This window comes from Tenrec ecaudatus, chromosome 1, assembly GCF_050624435.1.
Source record: "Tenrec ecaudatus isolate mTenEca1 chromosome 1, mTenEca1.hap1, whole genome shotgun sequence".
NCBI classification, from domain to species: Eukaryota; Metazoa; Chordata; class Mammalia; order Afrosoricida; family Tenrecidae; genus Tenrec; species Tenrec ecaudatus.
In genome coordinates, this window is record NC_134530.1 from 98080540 (window position 1) to 98102371 (window position 21832).

General features: G+C 38.2%; 1 protein-coding gene across 2 annotated transcripts in view; it reads left to right on the plus strand.

Moving 5' to 3' along the window:
* Positions 1 to 21832, plus strand: part of LRRC7 (leucine rich repeat containing 7) — a 480765-nt gene that overhangs the window by 270939 nt on the left and 187994 nt on the right. For both annotated transcript variants that reach the window (XM_075540042.1, XM_075540036.1), the window contains exon 7: positions 15784 to 15847. In XM_075540042.1, the coding sequence (XP_075396157.1) occupies positions 15784 to 15847 (64 nt within the window). The remainder of the gene's footprint in view (positions 1 to 15783; positions 15848 to 21832) is intronic.

A 21832-nucleotide genomic window follows, 5' to 3' on the forward strand; every position in this document is an offset into this window, starting at 1 on the left:
CTTATTTCTTTAGTGCAGCTGAAAATACTTCCTTTACTACCATTGGTCCTTGATCTCATGCTATATCCTGAAATCATGGAATATTAACTAGTTATTTTTGGTATATGACTCTATATAGGCCTTATGATGTTTCCTGTATCATTCAATATTTGCTCACGGGATCCTTCACTATTGCAACTTGAGAATTAAATTTTTTCCTTAGCTTATTCAGTGTAAGACATGCTAAGCAGGGTTTTTTGTTTTTATTTTCTAGCTCTGTCTTTATGTATTTCTTTATAGTATTTTACTTTGTCTTCTCAAGTTTCCCTTTAAATTTTTATGTTCAGAGTTTTGACTTCATTTCTTCCATGTGCCTTAGCTACTTACTCTACAATTTTCATGTCCTTCTTCATTCGCGGAAACAAAAAGAAGTCACACAAAACAAAGTCATGTGACTAAGGTGCCTGAGGTAAGAGAGGCAAGCTGTTTATTGCCAAAAACTGGAACACTGAGATGGCTGCATGAGCAGGTGCATCGTCATTGTGACAAAATCAGTCATCCATCTGCCAAAACTCAAGCCATTTTTGTCCCACACTGTTATGCAATCTTTCCCAAACCTGTACATAGGAAGCTTGATTAGCAGTCTGAGCTGGTGAAACAAACTCAAATGCACTATGAGTCAATATTTTCATCTGTTCAGGAAGTTGATGGATGTCCAGAATGAAGTTTGTCATCCGTAGATATTTCACCTTTTTCGAAATGAGAAAACCGCTCCTACACTTGGGTTTTTTCCCCATAGTGCTATCTTGTAAACTGTGTTCCATGTCAAAACAGTTTCTGTGACATTTTTCCCAAGCAGGAAACAGACTTTCACAGCCACGTGCTATTCTCTAAAATCGGCCATCACGAAACACCAAGTTCAAGCAAAAGTGTTTTTACGAAAAAAATTCACCGTGACCAGAGAAAACCTTCCTTGGTGACGCCACTGGGTGCACTAACTCAGAGTGAGTTAGTAACTGGATGCTCAACTAGTGGGGGGTGGGGGGGAAATGCGTACTAGGAAAGCTCCACTTCGCACAGGGCAATTCTGGGCTGGGGGTATACCCCCTCATATTGTTGGCATTTGTGTTGTTTAAAATCTGTATTTGTGATGTAGTCTTCAATGATCTTGCAAAATTCTGTCATGAAATTTTGTCTCCAACTTCCATTCTATCACCAAGGCTATATTTTCTGATTACGATTCCTCTTTGCTTCCAACTTTTCATTCCAATCACCAGTACTTATTAATGCATCTTAATTGCATGTTTGATCAATTTCAGACTGAAGATTTTGGTAAAATTCTTCAATTTCTGCACCACTAGCTTTAATAATCTGTATGCTGAACAAATAATTAAAAAGCTGAACTACATGAAGAACATGGCATCAGGAATGCGGGAAGGCTTATTAACAACTTTAAATATGCAGATGGCACAACTTTGATTGCTGAAAGCGAGGAAGACTTGAAGCACTTGCTGATGAAGATCAAGGATTGCAGGCTTCAGTATGGCTTACAACAGCATTGTGCTTTAAGATAGGTCTTGACAGCTCCATTTTTAATGATGAATGCAACACCATTCCTCTTGAATTTGTCATTTCCAACATAGCTAACCATATGTCAACCTCACTCTAAATGGCCAATACCAGTCCATTTCCACTTAATAACACCCAGGATATTGATCTTTATGTGTTCTAACTCATTTTTAATGACTTACAATTTTCTTGGAATCATACTTGTTATATTCCAAGTTCCAATTATTAATATATATATATATTGCAGCTGTTTGTTCTACTTTTGTGTCGTACCCCATCAGCAAATGAAGGTCCTGAAGGCTTTACTCCATCCACAGCATTATGGTCAACTCTATTTTGGAAAATCAGTCTTCCTTAGTTAGATTTTGATGCCCTCTGACCTGGGGGCTCATCTTCTGACGCCTTCTCTAGCAATGTTCTGCTACTATTAGTGAGGAACACACTTAATCAATGTGAGAGTTGAAAAACTTGGAAGATTCAAACTATGTCTGAAAGAATTAAAGAAGACTTAAATGAAAGAGATATTTCGTGTGCGTGGGCTGAAAGGTTTAATGTCATTAAAGTGTCAACACTAAACATAGTGATCTGGACATATAATGAAACCACTATCAAGATTCTAACAGTCTTATTTGCATCAATAAAAGACATAATCTTCAAATTCATATGGAATTTTAATGGGCACTAAGTATACAAACCATCTTGAAAAGGAAGAGCAAAATTCTAGGACTCACACTTCTTGATTTCGAAATGTATTACAAATTTACAGTAATCAAAAAATGTGCTACTGAAATAAGGACACACAAATAGGCCAATGAAAAAGAACAGAGAATCCATACATTTATAGTCAACTGATTTTTGACAATGTTGCCAAGTCCAATCAAAGGGGGAAATGGCCTTTTGTTGTGATTGTTATTGATAGAAGATTTATTTAAGCAAGAACACAATCAGTCATTATTGCCAAACTTAATATGGGATGTTAAATGTTCTATCCAATTTTTCTTCTTGGGTGTGTTTTTCTTCCTGTCCCTGTCAGTTTTGAAAACATAGTTCAGAACACCAAGAGTCCAAAGACAAACACAGTTCCTAGGACTGAAATTGGAATAGATATCTGTTGATCCATAGGTCCAACAAGCCAAGGCAGGATCTTCAAGGAGCCCTTGGCGGCTGGTGTTGGACTAAAACAGACCCTTCTGTTTAAGCCAGGATCTTGTGGCCAGCCACTGGATTTGAGGCCACCATGTCTCCGGAGATATGCTTGTACTTGGGGAATAACATCTTAGGTGAAAATAGTTTTTTCAACAAATGGTAATGAGACAGATGTATTTCCACATGTAAAAGAATAAATTTGGAGCTATACTTTACACCATATGTGAAAAAATAACTAAAAGTAAATAATTTACTTAAGTATAGGAGCCGATGCCATAAAATTTGTGGAAAAAAACATAGGGACATGTTTTCATGAACCCATATTTATATAAAGACAGCCTGCATAATAGGAGGAAATATCCAAGAACCATAGGTCTGATAAAAGTTTGCTATCCAGAATATATAAAGAAATTCTATAACTCAACAACAAAAAGACAATAACCCAATTTAAAATAGCCAAAGTTCCTACATAGTTATTTCTCCAAAGAAATACAAAAAGGCAACAAGGAAATCAAGAAATGTTCAACCATTCATCAGCCCGAACCAAATGCATGCCATCAAGTTGATTCAGATTCATGTACACTACAGAACACAGTCGAATTTCTCCCTAGAGTCACCGAGGCTGTAGCTCTTTGCAGGATCAAGCTCATCCTTCGCTTGCCAAGGGACTGATGGGCTTTAACTGTTGACCTTGCCTGTAGCCCAGGGCTCCTTCATTAGTCATTAGGAAAATGTAAACTAAAAACTCAATGATACACCACTTTAAACCCACCAGGATAGCTACCATAAAAAACACACAAGCAAAAATGAAACAAGAGTAGCAAACTCAGAAAATGTTGAAAAGGATGAAACTAGAGAAATTAGAACACTCATAGATTGCAGGTGCAAGTGTCCAGGGGTGCAACTACTGTGGACCATGGTTGAGCGGTTCTCAAAACATCAAACATAGAACCATCACATAACCCGGAAATGGCACTCATAGATATTTACCTCAAAGAATCGAAATCAAGGACCCAGCTAGTTATTACTGTACCAATGTTTGTAGCAGCACTGTTCACAACAGGTAAAAAGACAGGAACAACCGTGCCCATTGACAGGTTTGTGATACAATATAGGAAATAGGATGGTATTCTTAGTTCTGATACATGGTACAACATGAATGAATCTTGAAATCCTTAGGTTAAATGAAATGAGCCAAACACTAAAGGACAAGTAATGTATGGATCCAATGATATAAAATATCCAGAATGAGTAAATTCATAGAAATACAAAATAGCTGAGAGTGACCAGGAGTTGGAGGTGGGAGGGAGTAGGGACTTGCTAGGCACAGAGTTCCTCCTTGGAGTGATGAAGGCGCTCTGCAAATCGTCGTAACGACTTAAAGATAGTTAATATGGTAAAGTTTAGGTCATAAATATACCATGCGTGTGTACATGCGTGTGCACACACACACACACACAATGACTCCCATTTAATTGATTCTCATACATGGCAAACCTGTTAAGTGTTTCCAAAACTTTATAAATATTTTTTGGAATCCTTCAGCCTTATCTTCCTCCTGAGGAGTGACTGGTTGGTTTGAACCTACAAATTTTTGGTTAGCAACCTAAAAGCTCCAGCAGTTTCATGAAGGGTACAGGAGACCAGGTCGCAAACAAAAAAGGAGGGTGGGGGGGAATCACATCACCATGAATGAGGGGGAGTGCGTGATGGGAACCCAATGCCCATCTGTAGACAGCTGGACATCCCTTGTAGAGGGGTAGTGGGGAGGAGATGAGTCACTCAGGGTTCAGTGTAGCAACAATGAAACTCAAAACCTTCCTCTAGTTCCTGAACGCTTCCTCCCCTCCCAATTATCATGACCCCAATTCTACCTTGCGGAACTGGTTATACCAGAGGATGTACAGCGGTGCAGTAGGCATCTGGAAACACAGGGAATCTAGGACGGTCGAGCCCCTCAACATCAGCGGTGGGAGTGGCCACACCAGGAGGGAAAGGGATGTAGAAAGGGAGAACCGATCTTGGAGATCTATGTGTAACCTCCTCTCTGGGACATGGGCAATGGGAAGGTGGGTGAGGGAAGACGCCAGACAGTGTAAGATAAGATAAAATAATTATTTATAAACAATTAAGGGACCAGGGGGAAGGGGGGAGTGGGGAGGCAGGGGGAGGGGGAAAAAAGGAAACCGAGCTGATTCCAGGAACCCAAGTGAAAGGCGAATTTTGAGAATGACGAGTGCAACGAATGTATAAGGGTGCTTTGCTCAACTGATGTATGTATGGATTGTGATAAGAGTTGTATGAGCCCCAATAAAAAGATTTATTAATTTAAAAAAACAAAAAGTAAATCATTGGAACAAAGAAATTAATCATTTCTGTTTAATGAAAGTGGTACAAGGTTCTCTAGATTTAAAAAAACTAAATCAAAATATATTTCAAATAATTTTAAAAGAAACAGGCAATGTGTAGAAAATTTTTTTCTTATTATATATTAATTAGAACATTTAAAACACATTTCTACAAATCATTTTAGGTTCAAAATACTATTTATGTTCTTTCTATTCACATTTGGTTGGTCAGTCAATTTGGCTTTTCAATATTACACTTTTCCACTACAGAACCCTGGCAGGGTAGTAGGTTATGCATTGGGCTCCTAAACACGAGGTCAGCAGTTCAAACTCACCAGCCTCTCCTAAGGGAAAAGTGAGTCTAACTACTCCCATCGAAGCCCAGTCTCTGAAATACACAGGGGGCAGTTGCAGCCTGCCTCACGGGGTCACTATCAGTCAGACTTCACTTTATGGTAGTGAGTTTGGTTGGGTTTGTGTTTTTCCTATCCATTTTATTTTCATAAATTGTTCTGTGGAATTCAATGTGATTTCTATCTTAAAATGTCAGCTTTTCAAAACTCATGACTGTGGTTATATATATATTGTCGTTTACATTATCTTTACTTCATCACTTTAGAAATCAGGCAAAGATATTAACATTCTTGAAATCTATTCCTCTTCCATCGTATACATATTATAACTTCAAAGAAAATTATGGTGCATCAGACACACTACTTTTCTTTCTATGCCAAATTATTACTAGAGATGCTTCCTCATCATGCTGAAGGCTGAATGCTAAAACCTTCATGTCAATGTTTCTATTAGTACTCTCAGTGAACAGGCCAATAGTAGCCAATAATCCACCCATTGCCATTGAGTCTGATGGGACTCATACCAGGGTTAAAGAATAGAGGAGAACTGCTCCATAGAGTTCCAAGTCTATGAATTCTCTGGGGCAAGACAGCGTCACCTTCTCCCAGAAAATACTGCTGGGTTGGAAACTCCAGGCTTGGACCCATTGCACTCCAAAGCCCCTTCATGATCTAGACCCTCAAACCCTACTGGCATCGAGTTAAAACAGATTCGTAGGGATGCGATCGGACAAAGTATAACTGTCCCCTCAGGTTTCTGTGACTCTAAACCTTACAGATATAGAAAGTCTCATAGTTCTCCCACAGAGCACTAGTGGTTTTGAACTACTAACCTTGTAGTTATAAACCCAATGAGCAACCATCCCATCAGGGCTCCTTGTCTAGCAATAATATCTATCAATCATATCTAGCAATAGTTCTATCTATATAGAAATATGCAAACAAAATTGGATTTTTTCTTTAATAATTGAAATAATGTGTTCTTTAAGCTGTATGTGACCATTTTAAATAGCTTTTAAAAAACATTCCACTACAGATAATTTTCTTTTCTTTTTTTTTTACAGATAATTTTCAAAATGACCTTCACCATAACTAATTTTCCCCATCAATATAATTTAGTATTAAAATATTATTTAAATGATCAATATTTAGAGTTTGTGAAATAAAACATAATCAGCTATCAGAAATATTGCACTGTAAAATATTTTTAAATGGGGATGAAATTTATTCTAAATTAGACAACTGTGAAATTGCCTTTCAATGAAGTTCAATTTGCTAAAACACACACACACACACACACACAAACACACACAAAAGACACTGAACTACAATTGCATTATTTTATGGATATATACTTATATTTATATAAAGTAAATATCCCTTTTAAAATGTTACTAGATCAATCATCATTTCTTAATCTAGTCTATTTTTAAAAAAACTATAGTTCTTTACCTAAATTCTATTGAGTAAGGTTTATAATGCTTTGGGCTGCTAGCTGAAAGTTCAGCAGTTCAAATTTAGCAGCCACTCTGCAGAAGAAGGAGGCTTTCTGCTCTTGTAAACGATTACAGTGTCTGAAATCAACAGGGGGAAGTTCTACCCTATACTATAAATTCACTATGCATCAGTATCAAATTGATAGCAGTGAGATTTTTCACTTAAGAATCAATTTATGGCCCTTTCCGCCCGCTCTCCCCTCCCCCTGAGTGCCTCTCCCACGGCACCGCGCTTGCTCAGAGCTCTGGGCTCCTGTTAAGCTAGTGCTGCCGCTGTCTCCCTTTAGCCGCCATCATGATCATCTACAGGGACCTCATCAGCCATGATGAGATGTTCTCCGACATCTACAAGATCCGGGAGATCGCAGACGGGCTGTGTCTGGAAGGGGAGGGGAAGATAGTCTGTAGAACCAAAGGTGCCATCGATGACTCCCTCATTGGTGGCAGGGCCTCAGCTGACAACACCGAAGATGATACAGCAGAAAGCACAGTGGTGGTGTTGATACTGTCATGAACCATCACTTTCAGGAAACTAGCTTCACAAAAGAAGCCTACAAGAAGTACATCAAAGACGACATGAAATCAATCAAAGGCAAACTTGAAGGACAAAAACCAGAAAGAGTAAAACCTTTTATGACAGGTGCTGCAGAACAAATCAAGAACATCCTTGCAAATTTCAGAAACTACCAGTTCTTTCTTGCTGAGAACATGAATCCAGATGGAATCGTTGCTCTGCTGGACGACCGTGAAGATGGTGTGACCCTGGATATGATCTTCTTTAAGGATGGCTGAGAGATGGAGAAATGTTAACACAGTGGGCAACTCACGACCGATGCCTCCCATCCTAACGGGCTGCTACTCATCCACACGACATCAGGACTTAGACAAACGGAACTGATGTCATCATGAGCTCTTCATTTACTTTTGACCTTGATTTATTTGGAGCCGAGGCTTTTTTTTTTTAAGGAAAAAAAATGTCGTGTAGGTTGTCTAAAATAAAATGCATTTAAACTAAAAAAAAAGAATTAATTTGTGTCATTCTGACAAAACACTTAATTGTCCAAAGAGGAGAAAAGGTGAAATAAAAGGTATCATTAGGGATAGAACAGCAAGTTGATTATCTAAAACCTTTACTTTTATACGGCAAAGATACTTCAATTTATAAGTTCCTTATAAATTAAGCATTTTAGATTAATTAGTCACATATTTTTCACTTATTTAATAAATATAACTGAGCACATATTAAATAGTAAGCACTAAGTAAGGACTGATGAGAGGCCATGGATTTTCTCTTCAGATAAGTCACAACTTAATGAGTGACAATAAAATCTTCTTACTAATAACCGTTGATCTGAGTTCTTACTGTGTATCTAAGAGAATTTCAAGGATTAATAATGAACAAAACAATTACACAGTAGATGATTTATGTAGCCTACCACACATCAGAAAAATTCAGAAAATGCATTCAATTTACTAATTAATCATAATTGTGACTAATGTTATCCAGAAAAAGTCAGTGATATGAGAAAGAAAATTGTCTGTCTTGAAGTACAATCCTGCATATGATAGAATGATATCTGTATGCCTACAAGGAAGATCAGTCAATACAACTATTATTCAAATATATCCAACCATTACAACCAACGATGAAAAAATTAAAGAATTTAGCAACTTCTTCCATCAGAAATTGAACAAATATGTAATCATGATGCATTGATAATTACTGGTGATAAGAACACAAGAGTTGGAAATTGAGAAGGATCAGTAGTTGGGAAACTTTGACCTTGATAATAGAAATAAAGATAGAAAACACATTGTATATTTGTGCATGTTCAATAATTTCTTCACTGCAAATACTTTATCAAAGAGCATAAGTAGTCACTATACCTATGGGCCTGGCCAGCTGGAATACAGAAGAATTAAATTGACTACATCTGTAGAGAGAAATGATGAATAAGCTCAATATCATTAACCAAAATATGGCCAATGACTGAGTGTAGAACAGACCATCATTTGAAAATTCACATTGAAGTTGAAGAAATGGAAACAAGTCTATAGGAGGGAATTATGGCCCGGAGTAGATTCCACCTGAATTTAAGGGCTCTTTTAAGAACAGACGTGATGCAATCACCACTGATAACTAAACACAGGGGTGGGGTGACATCGAGAACATCGTATATGAAGAAGGGTCCTTCAAAAGATGGAAAAGAAAGAAAAGGCCAAAGTGGATACCCGATGATAATCTGAAACTTATTCTTACACATGCAGTAGCTAAATCAATTAGAAGAAATGATGAAGTAAAAGAAAACTGAATCAAAATTTTCAAATTTTGCTGAAAAGAATTAGAATATAATTGCAGTTGTTTACTGATGGGGCGATGAGAGAAACAAGCCAAATTTAGAAGAGGCCATGGGTGAATATCATTGCAGGATGCATCAGCAGAAAAGGAGAGGGACCTAGATGGTCACGCTGCCAAAGAGAATTGACTTTCAACCTCATCAAGAGGTACAATTTTATCAAAAGCCAATGGGATTGAAGGAAGAAATCCCAGCTGCTCTGAAGAAAACTCCATCCAAACTCACTTCCATCGAATCAGTGCCCACTCGTAGCAACCTTATGGGAGAGGAGAGCTGCCTCTATGAGCTTCCAAGACTGTAACTGTTTATGGGAGTAGAAAGCCCAATCTTCCAAGATAGTGTCAAAAACTAAGGTTTCAGGATAGGACAGAAAACCCACTGGAAGGTTCTAACCAATTACTGAAGCACTGGAAGCACTAACTCATCTATGCTAAGAAATTTGAGACACTGCTACCTGGCCGACTGACCGGCAGAAATCCATATTTGTGTCCATTCAAAAGGCAAAAGAAGTGACCCAACAGAATGCAGAAAGCAATATCTTACAGAGTATTATGTTTAAATGAGACTGACACCTTTTGAGCTGCATGCATTTTAGTTTTATCCTGTCAAGCACAAATATGATTTTACTATTGTCTTTGTTTTAAAAATGTGCCAAAGAGTTGTGTAAAGGTGTCAAGTTTCTTGGAGTGGTCTGTGATAGTTACCTAAGTTCATGTCGACATGATAAATAGAAGTGTAGGGCTGGAGTCTAGTCTGTCCATCAGGTCACCGCCTGATGATACCTCCTTGTGGGTGTGGCCACCTCATAAGGAAGGTTTTGGGAATCTCCCACTCACCTCCCTACCCGACCCACCTCTCTCCCGCTGGTGGTCAGACTAGCAGTGCTGCCTGGTCCAGCTGCTCTGCCTCATCGCCCATGGGCCCTTCAGTGCTCTGCTCCGCATGGCTGGTCAACCATGGACCTCAGTGGACCGCGTTGCTGCCCCGGGCGGTTCCGGGCCGCAGCACTCCCCCAACTTGCCCTGTGTGCTGCCTGTGAGCCGCCGCTGCTTGTCTTGCCACCCTTCCGAGGCCACAGCGCCAGTCAGCCACTTCGTATTTCGACACCGTGGGGCACCACCACAATCTGCTTCGCCACGCCGCATTCTATTTCATTTTTGGTGACCTTCAATTTTTATGGAGTCATATCTAGTGCAGTTCAAGTTCCGGCTATTCGTTGATGGTTCCAACAATTTCTTCTCACTTTCAGATATACCCTATCAGCAAATGAAGATACCCACAGCTTGCCCTCCCGGTGCCACCATGGTCGACTCCACTTTGAAAGGCAGCTCTCCCTTAGTCACGTCTTGATTGCCTTCTGAGCTGGCACTCTATGCGATAGTGCTCTGCTGCTCTTCCTGAACTTTTCAAGGGCTAGTTCCTCAGAGGCAGACAGCCTATTACTTCATCTTCATTGTGTCTTTGGTCTGGAAGCTCTGCTGAAACCTGTCCACCTTGTGTGAACTGCTAGTATTTGAAATACCAGTGACATAGCTTCAAGCATCACAGCAACACACAAGCCATCCCGGTATAACACACTAACAAATGGTAGACTTAAAGTACAGAGGATATATAAAAACCATAGCTGTGATATTGGCTTAAGATATGATAATGATCAAGGGAAGAATTTTTAAAAAACATATATGAAATATTTCATTATAGAAATTGTGTTACTGACCACCAGAAGCTAGAATTTTTACCTACTTCCTGATTTATAAAGGTATAAATTTATATTTCTTCAAAATTCTATGTTCCAAGAGTTGTTTTTAAAGTATGTCAATTTCTGGACAAAGTTGTCTTGAGTGCATATTAATATAATGAAAATGGTTTATTCTCCAAATTTATAGATTCTATTTTTTAGGCAAATTATTAACAAGGAGGTGATAATGTGGTAAAATGGGTAGACCTAAATTACAAAATGCAAATGCCCACTAAAGACAGGACACAACTTTCACAGAATGAAAGGACACTATATTTTCTCCCTAAGTCTCAATAAGAGAATTAACACACCGTGACACCTAAGAGTTCTCTAGTTCTTGTGCCACGAATATCCACTAATTAAAAAGTGTGTGAACACACTTCAAAGATAAGTTAAAAAATAAAATGCCTATGCTTATGCCAAAACCGTTATAGACTCCTATGAGAGCCAGCAAACTGAAGTAACAGTACCGGGAATTGTGGCGCAGATGACAAAATGCCAGCTTTATGTGGCTGCCCAGATAACTGTATGTTTACATAGATAAAACCGCTGAATCTGATAAAAAGAAAATCATAGATTATACCATTTTATCAAAGTGACAGATGCATTAAGCTACTGCATTATTTTCCATCATTGCGACAACTGAAATCTTGTTTGTGGTCTGTAATTGGATGAATGTTACACAGTCATAACCTGGTAAAAACGCTCGCTGCTATCAAGTCTGCGCTGACTCACAGTGACTCTGGAGGACACAGAGAGCTGCCCTTTGGGAACGGACAAGCTGGTGTCTGCTGCCGTGGCCATGAGCCGCTCAGTGGGCATCCCTCTGTCCCACCAGTGTGCCTCCATAACTTAATCTTGAGGACTTAGTTTTTATAAATGCAAACCAAAATAAGAGTACTTAACCACAGTTCCCCTAGACTCCAGTAACAAAAACTGAAAATAGCACATAAATATAAATCTTTACTGAGGGACTATTTTATTTAACTCTTTATTTAAAAATAAAGGCTCCCAATCCTGAATTCATTACCCTTATCTCCATGAAAAAAGGAGTTACGTTTTTAAAATATTTTAAACCGATAGTTACCTATAAAACGTTAAAGACTAGTATATACAAGAAATTCACAAATTACAGTTCACAACTGGTTTCTCTATTGCTGTAAATGCATATATTCACTAACTCATTTGACATTTGGAATTTATGATAATACCCAAGATCTATTGTATGACTATTTTGCACATTAACAACATATTTTGGGAAGTAATAGATGCTGAGGTGAGAGCCATCCTGGCTGTGATGGTGAAGGCTATGTGTCTTCTTCTCTAGACCATGATTTGAAGTGGTTTGGCAGTCATATAATGATGAAATGTGGATGTCACGTAATGATGTAGTCATCCTCCATTTGGTGGTCTGATGTGGTCCTCCTCCTTTTGCATAACAATTTTACAGAATGACCTTGTCCTTAGAAACTAACCATGTCTATATTTTTATTTATTATTTTTATGTCTATCTACATAAGATGTACAGGTTAAGCAACCCCAAGGAGACAGCAACTGGATTGACAGTTCCAGGGAGGGGGAGGGAGTAATGGGAGAGGAAGAGATGGGGGGAGGGAAGTGGTGAGCCAATTACATCAGGGGCAGGGGAATTGGAAGGGATCTACAATTGAAGGGGGTGGGGGGCTGTATGGTCCTGGGGGTGTTTCATCAATTGTAATGTATCCAAGAAGAATTATTGAGAGTGAATGAGGGGTAAGCATGAGAGAGGGACAGGAGAAAAGAAAAAAGAAATAGAGAAAATAATTAGGATGTAAAATTTTTATATATATAGGTATAAATATAGTTATCTCTATGTGTGTGTAAAGATATAAATGTACTAAGATAGCTGTACACATATACAGATAGTTATGTATATGTGTAAAGATATAAATGTATAAAGATAGGTGTAGTATATGCAAGTAATATAATAGAGAAGCAGATGGACTTTGGGCCTCTACTTAAATCCTACCTCAGTACAAGAACAGTTTGTTCTAATAATGTGACAGTGTAAGATCCTCATCTTCCCAACACAATCACTGAAGACAAAACATGTGCATAAGCAAATGTGATGAAGAAAGCTGATGGTGCCCGATTATTAAAAGATACAGTATCTGGGGTCTTAAAGGCTCGAAGTTAAACAAGGGGCCATCTAGGCGAGGAAGTAATAAAGCCCACATGGAAAAAGCATCCAGCCTGTGTAATCATGAGGTATCGATGGGAAAAGGTATCAGAAGTTTAAAAACAAGCAATAACACTGACGTGAAGGAACACAGGTAAGGTGAAGACCCAAAGCCCATCTGTTAGACAATTGGACAGTCCCTCACAGAAGGGCCCAGGGAAGGGATGATAAATACAGGATACAGTAGAGCACTGATGAAACACAAGTATCCTCTAATTCTTTAAAATTCCCTCCACCCACTATTATGGTCCTAGTTTTACCTCACTAACTTGCTGCTTCTGCATAGGTACATGGGTACAACCGAGATCTTTCGATGCACAAAATTCAAGAAAGGGTGTGCTCTCAGAAGCAGTAAGGGGATTATTAACTTCCTGAGGATATGGGAACTGGAGGGGGGAAAGGACGGAAGTGGGAACAGATAGCTATGATGACTCTATAACCCCACTCGAAAAGAACGAACATCAGAACTTAAGGAGAATGGTTACATGGGACAGTGTCAGTTAAAGCAAAAATTGTAACATTATTAATATATAATATACTGCGGATTCAGTGGGTGGTAGGGTGGGGGAGGGAAGGCATAAAGGGGAGCTGATCTCAAGGAGTTCAAAAAGAAAAGAAAATGTACTGAGAATGATGGGGGCAGCAATTGTACAATTATGCTTGATCTCATGGAACTGTGGTTGTAATAATATCTGTAAGAGCTCCAAATAAAATGTTAAAAATAAATCAATAAAAATTTTACAAAGAGAGCAAAGGGCGTAAAGCTTTACAAGAACAGCGATGCTCGTGTACCAGCTCCAGCTCCTCGGGGCTGCAGTGATGGATCTGAGAGATAGAGGCCACATCCAAAGAACCACCCAAACCACAAGATTGTCAAATGTCCCAACTACTTTTGGACCTTGGGGCCAGTCCCTAGAGAAGCTGCCATGATAGCTAAAAAAAGAGTCATCCAAAAACAAGAAGATCCGCAATAAAGGGAGTTGCCATCGTGGCAACAACAATGGGCTTGGGCACACAATTAAATGATTGTGAAGGTGGCCCAGTACTTTGCAGGATGGCTCCGTGACAAGTGTTACTTTGTAGACTGTTGATAGATATTAAGCAATTTGTCATGTTAAATATTCACATTTCTCACTAGTGAAAAATCATTCATTCATGAATGTACACGTGTCTTCCATTCACAAACGAGGGCTGAGAAGCTATTTACTTTGTGAATAAGAATGCAAAGCAAGTTCTTCACTCTCGTGGAACTTTCTGATCCAGCAGGAGAAATAAAGACATTACCAAACCAATGAAACGGGATGATTTTGGTAGTGGATTTAAGAATAAAACAGAACATTAATATGCAGTGTGCTTTTAGTTGTGCTGTACAGTCAGTAATAAAAGCCCCATATGAAAGAGGGACATATAAGAAATGATATTGAAAACACAATCTCAAAACTGGAAGTAATAAAGGAATGAGGGAAGAAACAGTCTTTTTGTAGTGGTTGCTAAATGCTATCATGCTGGTTCTGACCCACAATGACCCTACCCTCAACACAACGGCCTGTTCTGCGCCGTGCTCAGAGTTGTCATGTTTGCGCCCCTCGTCGCTGTCCCTGTGTCAGCACGTCTCACAGGATCATCCTCTTTTTACTGGCTTGCCACTTTGCCAAGCGTGATGTCCTTTTCCAGACGCTGGTCACTCCTGTTAACATGGCCAAAGTATGTGAGACGTGTCTTTGTGCGAGGCCAGACTTTCCACTTCTAAGTAGAATTCTGGTGGCACTTTTTCCAAGATGTACTTGTTCAGTCTTCTGGCGGTCCGTGGTACTTTTAATGTTCATTGGTAAAACATTTTCTCTGATTCTCCTTAATCATTGTCCAATTTTCACATGCATATGGGCAGTTTAGAACACCATGGCTTGAGTCAGGCCCATGTTAGTCTTCAAAGCGATATTCGTGCTCCTCGACGTTATATTTTCTGATGCTGTGTGTTCTCATGGGAGCAGCGTGTAGAATGCTAATTGTATCTGGGGTGTGCCAGAGCACCCTGTACATTTTCCACCAACTCATACCCAGCTTGTTAAATCATTAAGGCTGTAGCTGCATTCAGGTTTCTATGTTCTGGAGATAATTTTATCTGAAGTGAAAATTCATCTAGAAGAGTAATCAAAGAGTACTGGTGGTGAAACTGTGGTATTATTGTGGAATTTTATAATGATTTTCAAAGAATTTGTCCCATTTACTGGTTCCTAAACATGTGGAATTACTAAAGAGATAGATGATGGAGCCCCACCCTATCCTTCTTTCTGGTGCAAATATTAACAAACTCTCCAAGTTTTTATTCAACAGCCAGACCTACAGCCTAATCACAGTCTGGTATTTGGTAATTAATATTGTATGTCATGGTAAGCTACTAAAGGATTTCAGGTGGAAACCTTTATACAGTTCATTGTATCTGCAATTTCATTTTTTGCTGAGAGTTCTCTGGCTTCTTTGTATTATAAAATTGGGTAAATCTAACAGGTGATGGCTTGCCTGACTTACAGAGGAAGGTCCTACCTTGTCTCACATTCATTTTCCTCCATCTCTTATAGGTCAATGCACAAACTGGCCCAGCTGGAAAGACTTGACCTAGGCAATAATGAATTCAATGAGCTGGTAAGTAAATGTAGTTTCTAAAGTTGACTAATACACCATGGAAGAGTATTTTTCCGTATGTTTATGTAATTGTAGGTGATATCATCGAGTATACATTTATAGTTACCAAAGGTAAAACCTACAATAATGTCTGGGAGGTAAAGGGATTGTTTGACACTATATTGAGGCACAGAAAACTGGACAAATTTTGGATTCACTATAATGCTTAATCAGTTCCAACCCCATATGTACAGAGCAGAACTAATGCATAGGATTTTCAAGGCTGTGCTATTTTGATTATCTCTAGCCCAGTGTTTCAAGATACACCCAGGTGAGTTTGAGCAGTCTACCTTACAGCCAGGAGATAAATGCTTAACCATTTGCACCATTTTAAGGTGTACTTTATCGTGTCGAAGGACTTTTTATCTAAGCAGAAACCATTTTTGTTTGATTGAACACCCAATATTACCAGCTAATCATAAACTCAGGCACTTTTTCCATAATTTCGCAATTGTCCTTTATTTCATAATGCTTAATTATTTGGAAAGTATAGTTATGGAACTTCACATATCTGAAGTTGCTCACTGTGTGTAACTGCCTGTCATTTCCATGGCAGTGACGACTTTTAATGAGAAAACACTATGATTTTTCTCAGCTAAGAGGCTTCTAGAAATAATGTCATGTGAAGGAGGGGCTTTCAAAGCCCAAACTAGATACTGACACTGAGTTGGTTGTCACTGGTGATTCCTTCTATGTCAAATAGTAAGAAGTCAAATGTGGAGTGCAGATTACTGTAAGTCAACACAGCTTAGAATATGAAAACCCAATGAGAACAGATGTTTGGTAGCGTGAGAAACATAAATAAGGTATGAAATAGAAAGATCTACTATGGGTAACTTTTTAATAATAGAAAATGCTAAACAAAAGAAACTAGTTCATGTCTGGAATAGCAAAAACCAATATAAAATATTATGAAAAATTCTGGAAATTAATAGATTAAAATCAAAATGTTTCTGTTGTTTTATTTTAGGTGTTGTATATGTGTGTGTTTAGTTGCTTTCATGGTCTATCTTTTTGAAAAGTAAATTAGCAAATAGCCTGTTAAGTAAATATATACAATGAAGGTGGCAGAAGGACATTGGGCCTCTACTCAAGTACTCCCTCAATGCATGAATACTTTCTTCTATTAAATTGGCATTCTGTGATGCTCACCCTCCCGACACAACCGCTGAAGACAAAGCGGGTGAACAAGCAAATGTGCTGAAGAAACTGATGGTGCCCTACTATCAAAAGAAATAGCGTCTGGGGTCTTAAAGGCTTGAAGGCTTGTTTAAGTGGCCATCTAGCTCAGAAACAACAAAGTCCACGTGGAAGAAGCACACCAGCCTGTGCAATCACGAGGTGTCAAGGGGATAAGGTATAAGGCATCATCAGAAAGAAAAAAATCTTACCATAGTGAATGAAGGGGGAAGTGCAGTGGAGACCCAAAGCCCATTTGTCAACCACTAGAGATCCCCTTGCAGAGGGGTCTAGGGGAGGAGATGAGTCAGTCAGGGTGCGATGTAGCACCAATGAAGAATACAGCTTTCCTCCAGTTCCTAAATGCTTCCTCCCCCCCCCCACCCCCAACTATCATGATCCGAATTCTACATTGCAAGTCTGGATGTACCAGAGGATGTACAGTGGTGCAGATAGGAGCTGAAGGCACAGGGAATCCAGGGAAGATGATACCTTCAGGACCAGGGGTGTGAATGGCGATACTGGGAGGGTAGAGGGAGAGTGGGTTGGAAAGAGGGAATTGATTACAAGGATCTACATGTGACCTCCTCCCTGGGGGCAGACAACAGAAAACGGGGTGAAGGGAGATGTTGGACAGGGCAAGATATGACAAAATAATAATTTATAAATTATCAAGGGCTCATGAGGGAGTGGGGTGCGGGGAGGGAGGGGGAAAAACAGGACCTGATGCAAAGGGCTTAAGTGGAGAGCAAATGCTTTGAAAATGATGAGGGCAAAGAATGTACAGATGTGCTTTACACAATTGATGTATGCATGGATTGTGATAAGGGTTGCATGAGTTCCTAATAAAATGTTTATATATATTTAATTTAATTGTATATATACAATTAAAAGAAGTCTAAAGGTGTTTTAAATCCATAATCTCAACACCTTTGTCAGTATTATTCATATTTTGTGCTACAGAATATCCATTTTTCTCTTTTTATTTTTATAAAAGAAAATAAGTATTATCTGGGATTGAGTCAGAGATAGCAAGCCATTAGATTGATATGGCCTGTAACCTCTAAATATCTCTGTATATTCTGAACAAAGAGCTCTTTTAACAGTTACAGAATCATCAGAAACTTCCTAACTATGGAAGAACTATCACAGACACTGAAAAAGAACCCATTTTTAAATTATCAATAAGGCTAAAAATCCTATAGTATTTTATATAGAGAGAGATTTAGCCAATAAACTACATGTCTCTCAAGGGCCTACAGTGGTGGAGGAAATAAATGAGGGCCCCAAGCAAGTCACCATGAGGGAGAAATTGATCATATTGAGAGTCAAAGCCTGGAACACGGTGGGATTGGTGGATGCAAAACCGTGAAGGCGGTGATTATTCTTAAGCCAAGCTCAGCTTCCCATTGCAGGCTCCCTCACTATCTCACTAGAAGGCAGTGATATAAAAAAATAATAACTTAGAGTCCCAACAATTCTGCTGTGAAGCCTCCATCAGGAGTTACTTAGGAGAAGCAAAATTCACATTTCTGCAAACGAGAAAAGAGGGCAGGAGCCCTGCAGCAACCCAGTAGCAATGTTCAAGAGTCTCTCTAGGTCAGACATTTAGAAATGACGCTCCCTGGTCATAAATTACACACATGCGCAGTTCTAAAAGTATGCCTTTTAAAACGCTGGTACTTATTTACCAACAATGCATAAGAATTCTCATCCTCATCAAGAGTTGATATTGTCAGCCTTCTTGTTTTTGCCAATATAATTGCGATAAAATGGCATCTCGTGGTTTAATTTGTCTGCTCATTATTTTAACGGGATAACTGATGGCAATCTTGGGTATTCCGTTACTGCTTCTAGATATGTCTTCACAGGGTGCCCTTCCCTGTGTGTGACTTGCTTGTTCTTCCCATTTGTAAGAAGACACCTTTAGAAGGAACTAAACCCTCCCTACTCTGGTATGACCCCATTAACTTTATCAGCAACACCAAATAGGATTTCTATACCCAAACAAGGTCACATCCACCAGACAGAGGATATAATTCAATATGCTTAGCACATTCTGTGCTTATTTAAGATGTCTCCCCTCCCTAAAGTCAGAAAGATCTTTTTGCATTATATATCTGCATGTTTGCAAGTTTTACTTCCCATGATAAAGTTTATTTCCATCTGAATTTAATGTCTTATATTAGGTGGAGTATTTTTTCCTTAACAGATAGCTTTTCTTATGGAATAAGCAGAGCTTTCTTTCCACATGAAAGTGAGTTTCCATATTGCATAGGTTAGTGTCTATAGTCTCCTTCCTTTGTTAGACAATTTAGCCATCTGGGCGCCCAAATCATATTATCCTAATTAGCACAAACAGTACGTTTGGGTATGTGACAAGCAAAATCTCCTCAAATTCATACCAATCCTATTTTGCTTATGATTTTTTAAAAACCTATATTCATAGTGATATTTACATACGTTATTCCTATGCACTTCCTGTTTTCTAGGCTCATATCGATCATTGATTTTGAAAAATTCTATCCTATATCCTCAGAGATCCCATTTTATCTAGTCTGACTCTCACACCAGGACTAGCATAAAATGTAAATAGGAACATGGGATTAGAAGTGTTAAAAATGCTAATGATTTTAACTATTTTGTTTTTCTTTTTTCTGAGAAAAGTAACAGCAACTTTTAGAAATTTATTTCTTATCCTTATAGTCTATCTGTCTCTCAACCTGAAACCTTACCTATATTTATTCTCCAGAATTTTTTGCAAGAAACATCATTTTAAGAAGGTTTTCAAAATTTTTTGAAGTTATCAGCATTCATATTTCTAGACTATGAATTATTCAATGTCTAGATTAAAGGACAAAACTTGGATTTTTTAAAACAAAACATCAAAATGATAACAGAAATATTTAAAAATTAAGAAAAATTATTTTATGATTAAAAATATTATTTTTCTACATGCAGTTCAAAGTTAGGTCAATTTTAAAAGTTCAGAGACATTATCAGAAAAAGAATAGTATGATTTTTAATTCTCTAATATTTGACCCTAGGTAAAGCAATCAAAAACATGTCATAAATTCATCCATCCATAGATATATCAGAGAACTTATGATCCACAAATTTTCTCTTTACAAAAGTTTCAAAAATAATCTGTACTAGACCAAGCACCACTTTTAAATACTTACTAATGTTACAGATTACAATCAACAGGAATGTTTTAGTTCATTAGTCAAGCTGAATTGGTTTCAGTTGTCTTCTTGCCATGTACTGCATAGACTCAAATTAAAATTTCAAGTAGATAAATTAAATAAAGAATTTTGGAATGGAAGAACCATGCAACATAACTGAAAAGAAATGTCAGAAGTTGTATTGAATATCTGTTTGATCTATGTAAATAATTTGAATGTGCTTTCATAGAAATTTGATACAATTGAATACTTATGCTAATGTATTAAATTATCATTGAAATTTATTAAAATTAAATTAAACACATTCTACTTAAAAACAGCAGTTTGACCTCCCTAGTAGACGTGAGGTGTTCACATTTTTGATTACCAAGAAAGCTCGTCTACCTTCAGCAAGCACTACATTTACATATTCAGTAATTTCCTTTCTATCTAATTACAATAGTAGTTTGTCACACACCTGCTAATCAAATTTTGTCAATTATTCTTCAAGGAAAACTTCTGAAGGAGAATGAAACAATCTAATCCAATAACATGCCACTTCAATTGTAGAGAAAATATTTGGGACATTCTAATTCTTAACTCTTCCATTTTCAAGTACTTGTAAAACTAGTTACTTAAACTCAAAACCAAACTCATTGCCATCAAATCCATTCTGACTCACAAAGATGCTAGGGGACCGGGTAGACCTGCTGCTGTGTATTTCCAACTCTTTATGGGCGTACAAAATCTCAGTTTTTCTCCCTGGTGGTTTCTCACTGCCAACTTTGCAGTTGGCAGCAGGCAATAGCCAAACATAACTTCTATGCCATCTGATTGTATATATTTCACAACACTGACAGAGATTGTTAATTTATCAGTAGAAACATTGATTATTTAATTCTTGTTATGTTGTTAGATGCCATTGAATCATTTCCGTCTCATAGCAGTCTTATGTACTACAGAAACACTGCCCAGTCCTGCTTCGATCTCAGTTGTTATGTGTGAGCCCATTGTTGCGGCCACTGCGTCCATCCATCTTGTCAAGGCCCTTCCTCTTTTCCCCACCCTTCTCCTCTAGCAAGCACAAAGTCCTTTTCCAGGGACTACTCTCTCTTGATAACATGCTCTCAAGAACAGTCTGGTTGCACTTCTTCCAAGACAGATTTGTTAATCTTTTGGCAGTACATGGTACTTTCAATATTCCTTGTCAGTGCTATAATTCAGCTGCATTTTTTCTTCTTCAGTCTTCTTTATTCAATGTGCAAATTCCACATGCATACAAAGCAATTGAAATTACCATGGCTTGGGTCAGGCATACCTCAAGGTAACATCCTCATCAACATTTGAAAGAGGTTTTGTGCAGCAGATTTACCAAGTGCAATGCATTACTATATCTCTTCACTGCTACTTCCATGAGCATTGATTGTAGAGTCAAGCAAGATGGAATCTTTGGCATCAATCTTTTCTCCATTTATTACTATGTTACCTCGGGTCCAATTTCATGAATTTTTGTTTTCTTCCTCTTACATTTTAATTTATATTGAAGACTTCAACTTTTGATCTTCACCATCAGGTGCTTCAAGTCTTCTTCCCTTTTTTTTAA